Raw genomic sequence first — 12,441 nt, forward strand, 5'->3', positions numbered from 1 at the left:
TGATATAAGGCATTCTCCCCCAGGTTGATTTCACGTCTCCTGTAGTTTTGAGTTCATCTAAGATTGTAACATCACCCGTGTCAGCACCTGAATCATGTTTTATGTGAATACTAAGGCTGAGAAAATTACTCTGAAGAAGGCATGCTAAGTTGTATGTAGTGTGAGAAAAGCATGCAATTTTACTTTGCCTCCGTCATATATTTTGTCTAAGATTACCCCATCATGTATGTAATAATTAAATGTATGTATTGACAGACACAAAACATACACTATTCACACACACAAAAAAAAAATCCTGAAATTGGGTCAAAATCCGCATTAAATTATGTAAAACATTTTCTTACCTCCATGTCTTCTTTGACTTGTTCCTGCTGATCTCTCAGCTCTCCAAAGGCGTCAATGATCAAACCTACATCCACAAACAGATGTTATGGGCATAAATAAGCATCATCCTGAAGACAAAGTGTCCTGCAGATGTACTTTTGAACTATTTTTCCTTCATTCAAGTTGCAGCTGCAAAAGTCACTCTTTTGGGTGGGGGTTATGAAATGCACTGCAACTATATTCACACTGCCTGAGTCAATACCTTGTAAAATCTCCTTTTGCTTTGTGCTTCTATCAGCTTTGCAAATCATTTTTCCTTATTCTTTTAAGAGAAAACCACAAGCTGCAATCTGACAGCAAATTACAAGTCTTTAGGTCTGGACTTTGACTGGGCCATTAAAAAACTTTTATACAATTTGGTAAAAACTAATGATCTTTAAAGAGGGGGAGCTTGGATCTTGACTTTGCCCAATAGGAGGAAAGCTGAATCTGTATCCCCACCTATCAGACTCCTCCTCTCCTCATCTTCCCCCTTTTCCAATTTAAAGTCTCATAAAGAGTCAGAAGGAAAAGCAAAACAGAAATCTTAAAAAAAACAAAACAAACAAAAGCAGACAAAGGATAGAAACAGCAGAAGAAAAATATAAGAAATATTACAAGACAAAATAAATCAATACATGCTAAAAAAAAACGTAACAGTAAATAATGACTAAATATATAAATACACAATACGAAAAATTAGAAAAAAATAAGGAAACTAATAAAAGTATAAGATTTGAAATAAAATTGAAATGAAGTATTAGCGATATATTAAATTAAAACTTTTAAAAATGATATTAGTTTATGTGCCTTTTTCCTTTTCTTCATGAAATATTTAGCACATTAATTACTTTATCAAGCCATCTATTCATTTCTACATGTATTGAGAGTTTTGACAAGCACCACTTGTCTTTCTTGTATCACAGAACCCTCTCCGGCTATATTGTGACAAAATCTAAAAGAGTTGATTGGGAAGTGAGGAGAATGTAATAAAAAATATCAGACAGCATCTTTGAGCCAAATGAAACAGATCGTTTCATTATTTCCTAAAAATATTTCTAGTAAAGACTGTGTGTACACTTGACAAACCTACCTTGAATGATAGCCAGCAGGATAACAATGACAAAGAAGAAGAACGTAATGTCAAAAAGGATGCGGTAGAGTTCATACGGGTCGCCCGCCGGGTCCTCGATTTCGTCCCCGATGCCGCCTCCTGCTCTCACCCCAACGTACATGTGGAACAGGTAGCACTACGACAACAAAAATGGAGAATTGTTTTAAGTGTGAGAATGAGACAAGTTAAGTTGGAGAAAAAAATGGCGTTTTCCGTTCACCGTCATCATATCATCACACTTCATGTCTGGCTCATCGTCATCCGCGCTCTTGTTGTAGAACTTCCTGAAGAAGTTAAATGCCACCACAGTGTAGAGATAGACCACGACTGCCAGCAAGCCGACTGTCAACACAAGCTGTAGAGGAAAGTGGGGAACAGTCATTACCATCTGCCAATGTACTTTTATTACATGTTTTGGTTTGAAACATAATCAGCACAGCGGAGGCAGGTTTGACAATCACCACTTGTTCTCTTTAACAAGGAGAACAGCGGGATCTCTGTAGAGAGGAGCAGGTGAGATCAAAAGAGCTGCAGCATGTATTTGCTAGTCATAAATCTAATTTAAAACATTTAATTTTACATTTAACATACAGCTCTGTCCAGACTTGGCCCAAACACTAATCTGCATGTCAGCTTAAAAGATAAAATCAAGGAAGCTGCAAAAAATTAAACTTGGACTATAAACGTGATTGATGGATCTACCCACAGGCCAATGACTTTGAAAAGTGTCAGTAATTCCTAAAGGTCTCAAACTTTTTAGATTTTCTCTCACTCCTGAGACTGTGATGAAATTAAAGTTTGATTTATGCCTCTGGTTATTTTATAATTGTAGTTCAGATTGCAAGAAAATTTCAGTGAGAAAACTAAATTCTTTATCAGCCTTACTTGCATATTACCCTGCATAAATTGTTTAAAAAAAAAAAAAAAAAAAAAACTGCACATGCAGGTCAGGCAGTATTCAAGCCTGGTTTTAGTTGAACCAAAAAATGCTCCAGAATGCACTAGTTAAAATTTGTTTAACTAGTGCACTCAGTTTTAACTGCATATGTAACTGCAGTGATATAGTTAAAGTTGGTTTATTGTTTAAAATACTTCAATTAAAAATTCTACTTAATTCTCTTGACTTACAAAGCAACAATTAAAGACTTTGATCTTCTTTTGCTGATTGTAGCTTGTAGGCTAAATCTATTGTGTGCCTCACACAAATTTTACCCTCAATCCTTAACTCAGCACTGACCCCTGTTGTCTAGAAGAAGACTTGCCTCCTTCTTCTTACCTGTTTGCCATTATGAGTGACGGAGGACAGGATTGTGCGGAGGGTCTTGAAACCCATGGCGATGTCCAGCAGATGGGCAGCGAAAAAAAAGTTGTTGTAGTGCCCCAGAATGGACATGGTTGTGTACCAAACTAGATACAGGAATGACTATTGCAGACACAAAATGATCAGAATCAATAGCTGAGTGACACTAAAAGGAAAATCCCAAAATATGATTGTCACTTATTATGTCGACTTACGTTGTCCGTAAACACCACTCCCATTTTCCAGACCTGGTATTTTGTATCAATTGAGCTCAGCCTGGAAAAGGAAATAAGCTGGTATTAATCATTCATGTTTTCTGTTTGCCCTCATATTCCAGTCTCGTAGCTATTTATTGCTCCAATCTCACACCATGACACTAGTGATGCCTCCTTGGCAACCGTCTCCTCTGTGGGGTTGAAATCCAGAGCACTCTTGTCCAACCCCAGCAGTTCTGCTATCCTCTCTGCTCCGTACAGGTCTCCATACTTTTTAATCACCTGCAAACAGCAGTCAGAAAAATAAACAAGTGAGAAGACGAGCAGGGAGGCTCCTCTTTTGGTTTTACTTTAGACCTTGTGTGGATTACAGATTTGACCAAGAAAACAAATATTTAAACAACTTACTTTGCGTTTGACAAATTTATCCCAGTAGTTGTTGGGAAAGGAGCTGATAAAAGCCACAAAAGCACACATAAAAATTAAACCACTGTTACAGCTCAGAGAGAAATAACAGTGATGTGATTGACTCACGGGGTGTTGATGACCAGCCTGTCCCACTGTCCTTTAATGTCGTCGTCAGACGGCTGCTCGGTAATATAGAGGCCTGCAAACTCCAGCTTCCTAGCTATTTCCTTTTCTCGTTTGAACACAACCAGAGGCACCTTGTGTAAAGAAAAACACGTTTTTAGGTTCAAGTCTTAAACACTAACCTAATTTTTTTTTTTTTAGAGAAACAGATTATATAAGATTATATAAGAAGTCAAAATCAAAATAAGTCTTTGAAAAATACAATGAAAACCCTAAGATTAAATTTGAATAGCAATAGGATTCCTGAGTGTTTTTTTAAAAGTTTTATTTAATGGAGGCAGAGAAAAGCTATTTTATGAGGTTTTCAAGATGGTTCCCACTTAAGAAGAAAAAAAAAAAATCAACCTATCTAATAAAGCTACTGCCACGATGCAGAATGTTTACATATAACCGTCATATAGTTTTGTGCAGATAGTGCTAAAGTTCAAGTAAATGAATAGTTTTGCAATGGACAGCTTACATAATGATATTTTTTGTCAATATACCTTCAAATAGTAATATCCCACCACACACAGGAAAGATATGATGGTATGTAGTACTGCCAGACAACAAAGTGTTGGTGCCATGTAACCAGTGCTTTCCTGCAGGACAAAGTACTCGAGTGCTCCTTCATCCTCCTCCTCTCCTTTGCCTCTCCGGCTCCAGGGGTCTTCATCTTCTGAGTAATCACCGGTCACCTAAAAGAGCATTTTATTAACGTGTAAAACAAAGCAAACGAGGTCAAATTCTCAATCGTAATATCAGAATGGTGTAAAAACAAATGTACCTTGTAGAAGAGAAGTATGAAGTTGATTGCAAAGGCAACAAAAAGTGCCAAGAAGCGCAAGTTGTAGAAATTTCTAGCCAGGTAGTTCTATAAAGAAATTATGAGAATAATGTCTGCATGAGTTATATATGCAACTTATTCAATTACAGTTTTCTTTAAAGTTCTGGTGCTTCATTAAAAAAAAAAAAAAAAAAAGAACCAAGAAAGCATTTGTTGTAAGCAGCACATGTTCATGTTGATATGTGATCAGGTTTTTATGTAAAGTCTAAACTTAATGCTGCAGGCTAAATTCTGTAGATTGACAGCTGCTCAGAAACATCGCAGGTGAGCTTTTTAAATACCAAGACAAAAACTTTCAATCAGAGGAAATGAAAAAAAAAACAAAAAAACATTAGGTGGTTGAAGTCTGCAAAAAAGGCAAAGCATTTATCTGTATTTTTTTTAGTCCAAGTTTGTCTTTTCTTGTTATCATGGCAACTGCCTCCAAAGCAATGTGTGGGAGTGCTTGGTTATCCACTGTTAAACCTGACAAACAGTGAATAATTCCTTGTTAATCAGTCTCAACCATAACAAATTTTAAGATGCTTTGGCCAAGCATTTATTGATTTGGTGTTGAGAGTAATCATAGGTAAACTTCTGACCAGCATCTTAGTCTGGTAGATTTCTAAGCCAGCCAGAAAGCTGGCCATAAAGGCCTCTGGTGGTTCTTTCCTCAGGCCGAGCCTCTTCTTTGGGGCTCTTCTCTCCTCTATCGAATGCTGTGGTGGAGCTTCGTCCTTGGTCTTGTCATGGTCCTTTTTCTCACCATCCTCTGAACTGCAAACGTAAATTCCATTAGTGACAGAAAGTGTGAAGTATGTGAGGAAAAAAAGTGTTTGAAGAATAAGAGTGAATGCAGAAGTATTTCTATGCACACAAGTACAAAGTTTGTAGTTTATGAAAAACTACACTCACTCTCCCTTCTCTGAGTCTGATCTGTAGTCTCCATTTGAAGCCTTCTTCTTTGCAGCCATCTGTTAAAAAATTGCATGTTCAACATTTATTTTCAAGTCAAAAATTACTGAAGCGCAAAAGAAATTATGACACAACACACAAGACAGTTATGGTTCACAGTTAATCTATTTTGCTTTTGCTCTGCACAAACATGCTTGTCCCAAGAACTTCTTTACATTTTGTCAGACTGCAGCCGCAAATTTCATTATTAGTGATGTGAATGTTTTCTATTGGGATACGTGGCGGGTATGTATAATTGTGAAAGGCCTTACAAATAAAACTCTGGAAAGCATAGTCTGTATATGTAAGCAACCGACCTGAATTAATACTTAAGTAGAACTTCTTTTCTGCCATTACATTGTTTTTCAACACATGAATATGTCCACATGTATGACTGCTGTATTCCTTGGTCTTTCTGATGTTCACCAATGTTTCCTAACAAACCAGGGTTTTTTCCCACATGGCCCAAAATTGTCTAAGGAGCTGTAAATTATTATACATCATAAATGTAAAGAAAAGTATATATGCCATATTTTTAGGGTCATGTATCAACTGATTTTTATTTTCTAGGCACAACAGGAACATGATTTATATAAGTGTTTGATATGTTTAAAAATTAACTGAATGCAAATGTGGATGTACCCAGATCTGGTTTTGAGTAAAAGTTGCTTGATATATGTGGTTCTATTTCTAATGAAATAACATAAAATAAAGAAAAAACATGATTATTGAAAATGAATACTTTTGGTTTACGTAACATTTTCTATTTTTGAAAATGTAATTTTGTCAGTAAAAACTTAACCCTAATCTACCATTGCTGATTTTGCTAGTAGCTCAAATATAAACCATTATGTCTTTAAATAGGCGTAATAATAATAACATAATAATAATAGCTAATAACTTTATTTAAAGTTTTCAGAAAACAAGGGGCTTAATAATATTGGAAAAAAAAATTAAAAATGCATATTTTTTTTCACTTCACAATTAGGTTCAACTTTGTGTTGCTTTATCACATAATATTCCAGTAATAGACATTGACGTTGTAACATGACTAAATTTGAAGAAGTTGAATACAGTACTTTGAAAGGTATTATTACTAACCTGTGCCTTCTTCTGCTTGACGGCGCTGGCTATTGATGGAGCATCTCCCACCACCACCTCCGATACGTCCCCCAAACCTGGCTCACTGCCATGCTTGCCCTCCCTCTTTGGCGGTATGTTGAGCAGCTCCGCCATCAGGTCAGTCTCCGCTGCATCGCCCTGAACCATCTGACCCATCTCCTCCAAAGCTGAAGCATCGTTGGCCTCCATTTTTTCTGTTTCCAGGACATCTCCATGAATCCCAAACTGAGTGGGGTCAGGCATGTTTCCCAAGATATCCGTCACCTTCATATTCTTAGCCCCTTCGACCAGGCCACCCCCAAACATAGTGGTCCACAAGATGTGGAAGAAACCCCAAACCAGGCTGTAGATAAAGTGGAAAAGACCAGTGATGATCATCCAGAAAAAAGAGAAGAAGCCCTTCACCATCTCCCTCACACTCATCTTCCTGAATCGCCGATACTGCCGCCTCATGCTCTTCAGAGTGAGCAGTTGTCGGAAGTGACACAGGTTCTTTCTCATTGAGATGCAGGCGATTGTGAAAGCTGAGGAAGACTCCATCATGACGTTCTCCTCTTCTTCCTCGTCCTGATTCTCCACTACATTTTGGCTCTCGTCCTCATCCTCGTCAGAACGCTCAACAGGATCCGGCTCTGAGATCTGAGAAGCCAGCTGCATCTCAAAGATGGTGTCCTCACAGAAGTTGACAAACAGCTCCATCTTCTCACTCTCCCCGCCCTCATTGACCACATCGAAAATGAACTGCCGCTTCGACTCTTTCACCTGAGGCTTTTCCCACTGCGTGCGACTTGACTCACTGATCTCAAAGTAGACCCTCTCGATGCGTTTGGCTCCACCCATGATCTCAATACGACCCAAGAAAGGCTCAAAGTAGCTCAGGACGCTTTCAGCCAGGTTAAGGAAAGTAGAGAGACGAGCATCATGGGGCATATGCTCCGAGAGGTTGGTGAGCAACACGGCCACATTGAAGCCAATGTCCTTTGCTGGTTCATGAAATCTCTCCACAAATTGTTTGTAACTAAACATGTCGTTTTCATCAGCCTCAGCGCAGGAGAGAAGAAACTCAATTTCAGACTGAGAGTACTGCTTCTGGTTCTCCATGGACTTTTGAAAGTCCTTCTTAGAAATGACGCCTTTACTCTCTGAGTCGTATTCCTTAAAACTGTCTGATGTCGTCAAGTCCTTCAGCTTGAGGAACATGTCAAAAAATTTCAGAATCATCTCCAAGTTACTTGAAGACTCCACCAAGGTGTCAACCATCTGTTTGCCAATAGTTCCATTCACAACGTTACCTGTTAAACAACAAGGTGATCGAAAAAGGGTTTGTAAGGAATTACATCCATGGGAAAAAACTGTAGTGCTGAACTTTGTTTTGCATTTTGTCATATTCCAACCACTAACTTCAATTTATTTTAATTGGGATTTTTTTTGCGATAAACTGACAAAGCACTGGAAAATGTCACATGGTTTTTTAAATTATTTACAAATAACTTTCTGAAAATGTGACAAGCACTTTGTAATCAGTGTATCTGATTGGACTTTGTAAAACCACCTTCTGATGGAATTACAGCACAATGTTTTTTTTGGGAATGTCTCCACCAGTAATATAGATCAAGGTCAACAGGATTAAAGGCCATCTGTACATTTTCCACGGATTCATTTGGATTTAGGTCTGGACTTTGACTTGCCCACTCTAAGACACAAACCTGCTTTGTCATAAAACATTCATCTGTAGCTCTGCGTTTGTTTTGTAAGGTACTGCCCCGAAGGAAATATCTATTTTTAAAGAAGCTCTGTCAATCTCCCATTCAACCTTGACCAACTTCCCTATCTGCTGAAGAAAAGCATGTTGATACCACCACATTCTAATGATTTATTTATGGTAATGTAATTTTTTTGTGTGATTTTTCACATGAAGCAAAAAAAAAAAAAAAGTAGATGAGACATTTGGGTCTCATCTGTCCAAAAGTACATTCCCAGACAGGTCTGACCCCTGCAAGGCTTTATTTAGCACTTCTTTCTTCAAGTAAAGTCTCTCTCTTTGGCACTCTTCCATAAAATCCAGATTCACAAAGTGCGCAATTAATAGATGTTCTGTCCAGAATTTCTCCCATTTGAATTATCTGCAGCTTCCCTAAAGTAACAATGTTTTTGTATGGTGGCAAAAGTGCCAACTATTTTCAGATCCAAAGCTTGGAATATTGTTTTATAGCTTAAATCTTTCATTATGCCTGACTTGTCTGCTATATCCCGTGCTCTTTAATATGCCATTTGTTAAATCTAAATTACATGCAGAAGAATTTATTGACAAGCAACATTTGAATGTCATTGTCTGCACTGTATTTCGTAGGGGTATCAGAGGTAAGGGGGTGCAATTTCATTGCGAGCCACTCTTAATTTTTATTTATTCAATGATTTTGAAAACCATGGCTCATTTTACCCCTCCATTTATAGTTGTTGCTTTGATTTGGCCTATCCTGTGACAATCACAACAAAATATATTGACTGGGTCTTTAACTTGGCATTATGTAAAAAAAAAAAAAAAAGTGCAAGTTGCATGAATACTTTTTGTAAGATTCAGAGGATCTAACAGTTGGTTATATATTTCAATCATGAAGTAAACGTACCTTCTAGAAGAGAAAGCATCATGACAATCATGTCCTGCTGCAGGTCCAGGAGCTCCTTCAGTAATTCAATCTGACTGGAGTCCTGTTGCGAGAAGGGAAAAAATATCACTCAGACAACTGATGGCCTTCCTGTAGGGATTGCTCTGCACTATTTAATAACCCTGAGCTGAGTCTCAAGTGATCAAGGCTGCTTCGGATTCTGCTGGGGGCCAGACGGTCCCTCAACTCAACATCCATCGATCATCACCAGGGTTGATGTTATTTCACCGTCCAGGAGCAGATGGCTGGGCCACTCTGACTCATTTAGGGTCTCTCTGGATCTTGTATTAACCATGCCATAAATCCAAACCTAACTTTGATGGGTTGAATTCAACCCCCGCACATGTGCTCTGCAACATCCACTGTCACACCTAAATCCTTAGAGATGATAAGATAAGGTTATAAATCTTATAACTAAATTGGCTAACGTGATTGTATTGCAGTAACAGGCAATGTTATCATTGAGGCTGGAGTGACCTCTAGTGGTGTCTCAGAAAACTAATGCTAATGCTGTTCAGGTTTTTTAATTTTAACTGCATAAGTGGTTCCATATAAAAAAAATATTTGAGTATTTATATTCTGACTTTGACTGAAATGCACTTTTATATCCACATTACCTTCTATGATATTTATTTAAAGCCAAAATTCTAAACAATTTATGGATTTACAGACAAAAATATGTACAACAGAAAATGCAATTCAGCTGACAAGTTCATTAGCAAATATTTGACTATACTTTCAACCTTTAAAGAATTTCAAAGCTGACTTCCTATTGCAAGCTGATTCCTCAACAATGTGGCTAAGTCTTTACATGCATATCATTTGTAAAAAGCATTGAAATATAACAAGAAAATCATTTTCATTTTAACTGAAAGATACATACAACAAGATGTATTGTCTCTACTTTCACCCTGCAAGTATCATCTGTAAAATGGTTAGACATTGTTGTAAATATTATGCCAAACTTTTTAGCATAACAGTCTAGGAAGTGGTTGCCAAGCTCACAAATGAAAACAATAGAAACATTTCTATCAAAGAAATACTTCCTCACGTCTGACAAGTTCAAGTTTATTTCTGCTGACATAAATCAAATACCTGGGATAATTTCATCTGCATGTTGGCAAAGACATGCAAGAAGCCCACAACTGCATCCCACAGCCTGCTGTGAGCCAGACTCTGCTGATTACCGATGCATGGACCCTGGAGGACAAACAATACGGTTGATAGGAGGGAAAGAGTGACATGGCTAACTGTGGAGCAGTGTGTGGTGATGCAATACCTGTATATACTCTGTCAAAGAGTTGAAGACCTGTTTGGCAACTGACAGTGCTTTAGAAAAGTTCCTCTGGCCAGCTTCATCAATGACATCCTTACCAGAATAATACCAGTAGAAATCACTGATGGATTCCTAAAAGAGGAACTAATAAGTTAATTGTTGTCTTTTATAGAGGAAAAGCAGAAGGTCTGCATGCTACAGTGGGCTACCTGGAGTCTAAGCAGGTAGTCAACTGTGCTGATGATGATATTGACTGTGGTGGTATTCCCCGTTTGGGTCCTCAGGAAATTTTGAAAATCTAAAACGCACATGACAGACAATTAAGCATAAAGTATGAATTAAATGACTTCCTCAGCCTTCTTCACATTTTGTCATATCCATCTGCTCAGCAACTCTGATCAGCTTCTCAGTTCTATCAGAAGAAAATGAATGTTTGAGGGAAAGAAACTGCAAACATCAAGTTTTGTGGCTCTTGTTTTCCACACATACATAAAGAAAATAGAGTGAACAACTTATGTTGTAGACTTCCTGTCCACGGATTCTTACACCTGAGCTGCATCTCTGCGGCTCTTTCAGCATTACAATTTTCACATTGCTCTCAGATATTCAGAAGTTGGGATTTTACTTTACTCCCTAACTTTGTTTTAAATTTCTCTACAACTTTATTCTGTCTGCTGTGTTCATTTGACTGCTTAATGTTTATTCACTCTAGCAAACCTCAGAGGAAGGAAGGCTAAAAAAAAAGAATGGAGGCCAAACATTTCAAATTTTTATTTAAAAAAAATGGAAAACCATTTAGAAATTTCCTACCACTTCATGTATTCACTACTTTGTGTTAGTACATTTGAAAAAAGTTCAATATCTTTTCTCAGCAGAAGGACTTTATTTACCCCAAATCTGTCCTCTCAAAAATTACTGGGCTGCATCAAACATTATCTGAAATTCTGACATTTAAAAGCCAACCTACCATTGTTATGACCCTCACAGAGAAGTTGCAGAAACCTAAAGAGATCCTTAGTGAACTCATCATTTTGCAGAACCTTGGAACCTGAGAACAAGCATAAAATACTTTTTTAGTTTAAATATTGATCAGTGCTTTTATATCTATGCAGGCATACAAGCTTTCTTAATGTTTGCCTCCTTATAAAGCTGCTTCCTTGTTGACAAACAACCTTAAATCTTGTGCACTATTCTGTTGAGAGCACACATACAAGGTCAAGTGCATCAATCCAAAAATAAATAAAAAAATACAGGAAGAGAGCTGAACTTTGTTGTTTACACAAACAAAGCTTTGGTAGATTTAACTCATAATTCACGCTGGTTAGTATTATACAAATCTTAAAAAATAAATAAATAAATAAATAAAGGTCCCAAAGGAAAAAGCAAGCACTGATTTCCTAAACTAAAACATTTCAAACAGTCTTAGGGGTCTGACCGGAGAGTAAAAGAGCATGCATTAGTTTACTCAGTCCAGGGTTCAAATATTGACATTGCATCGCATTCATAAAAAAGAAAGAAGAGAAAATAGGAACCGGGAGGAAACAAGGAAAGGAAGAAAAAAGGGAGCTAGAGCAGTCAAGATGTCAGCACAGCATACAATGAGTAGAATCTAAACCATGTATTTACCCCGCTCACTCACGTTGACTGGGATCGATGACATTAAAACATGATCAGAAGGAAACAAACAAACAAACAAACAAAACAAAGGCAGACATAAGCAAAGGAGAAGACATTGAAATTTAATCAGAATAGGTAGGAGCAGGGGAAACAATGATAGGACTATAGATATATATTTAATTTACATACACTGATTGGCAACACTGACATACAGTAACAATTATTGCAGTCTTACAGGAAGCACAGGTTGCTCACCGGGCAGGAGTTTAGACAAAAAACAGTAACCATCACTTATGCCTGATCTTATGAGGTGAAAATGAGCTGGGTTATGTATGATTAAAAAAAGTCACTATACTGTATGCAACCCATCAGTTTAATAGAAACATTATATGTAAATGTGTTTGTGACATTTTTAGGA

General features: G+C 37.4%; 1 protein-coding gene across 12 annotated transcripts in view; it reads right to left on the minus strand.

The window, feature by feature from the left end:
• The window catches only part of LOC103458525 (ryanodine receptor 3), a 108,824-nt gene that overhangs the window by 2,201 nt on the left and 94,182 nt on the right, over positions 1–12,441 (minus strand). For 9 of the 12 annotated variants that reach the window (XM_008399413.2, XM_008399409.2, XM_017302488.1 and 6 more), the window contains 19 exons: positions 12,033–12,050; positions 11,374–11,454; positions 10,616–10,704; positions 10,410–10,538; positions 10,226–10,330; positions 9,092–9,173; positions 6,444–7,756; positions 5,304–5,362; positions 4,991–5,165; positions 4,350–4,436; positions 4,069–4,260; positions 3,527–3,657; positions 3,401–3,443; positions 3,147–3,274; positions 2,993–3,053; positions 2,754–2,900; positions 1,698–1,832; positions 1,457–1,613; positions 345–409 (listed from right to left, as the gene is read on the minus strand). In XM_008399413.2, coding sequence (XP_008397635.1) covers positions 345–409; positions 1,457–1,613; positions 1,698–1,832; positions 2,754–2,900; positions 2,993–3,053; positions 3,147–3,274; positions 3,401–3,443; positions 3,527–3,657; positions 4,069–4,260; positions 4,350–4,436; positions 4,991–5,165; positions 5,304–5,362; positions 6,444–7,756; positions 9,092–9,173; positions 10,226–10,330; positions 10,410–10,538; positions 10,616–10,704; positions 11,374–11,454; positions 12,033–12,050 — 3,197 coding nt within the window. The remainder of the gene's footprint in view (positions 1–344; positions 410–1,456; positions 1,614–1,697; positions 1,833–2,753; positions 2,901–2,992; positions 3,054–3,146; positions 3,275–3,400; positions 3,444–3,526; positions 3,658–4,068; positions 4,261–4,349; positions 4,437–4,990; positions 5,166–5,303; positions 5,363–6,443; positions 7,757–9,091; positions 9,174–10,225; positions 10,331–10,409; positions 10,539–10,615; positions 10,705–11,373; positions 11,455–12,032; positions 12,051–12,441) is intronic. The other 3 variants (XM_008399415.2, XM_017302487.1, XM_008399405.2) reach the window with 1 other exon arrangement.

This window comes from Poecilia reticulata, linkage group LG22 (assembly GCF_000633615.1).
Source record: "Poecilia reticulata strain Guanapo linkage group LG22, Guppy_female_1.0+MT, whole genome shotgun sequence".
NCBI lineage: Eukaryota > Metazoa > Chordata > Actinopteri > Cyprinodontiformes > Poeciliidae > Poecilia > Poecilia reticulata.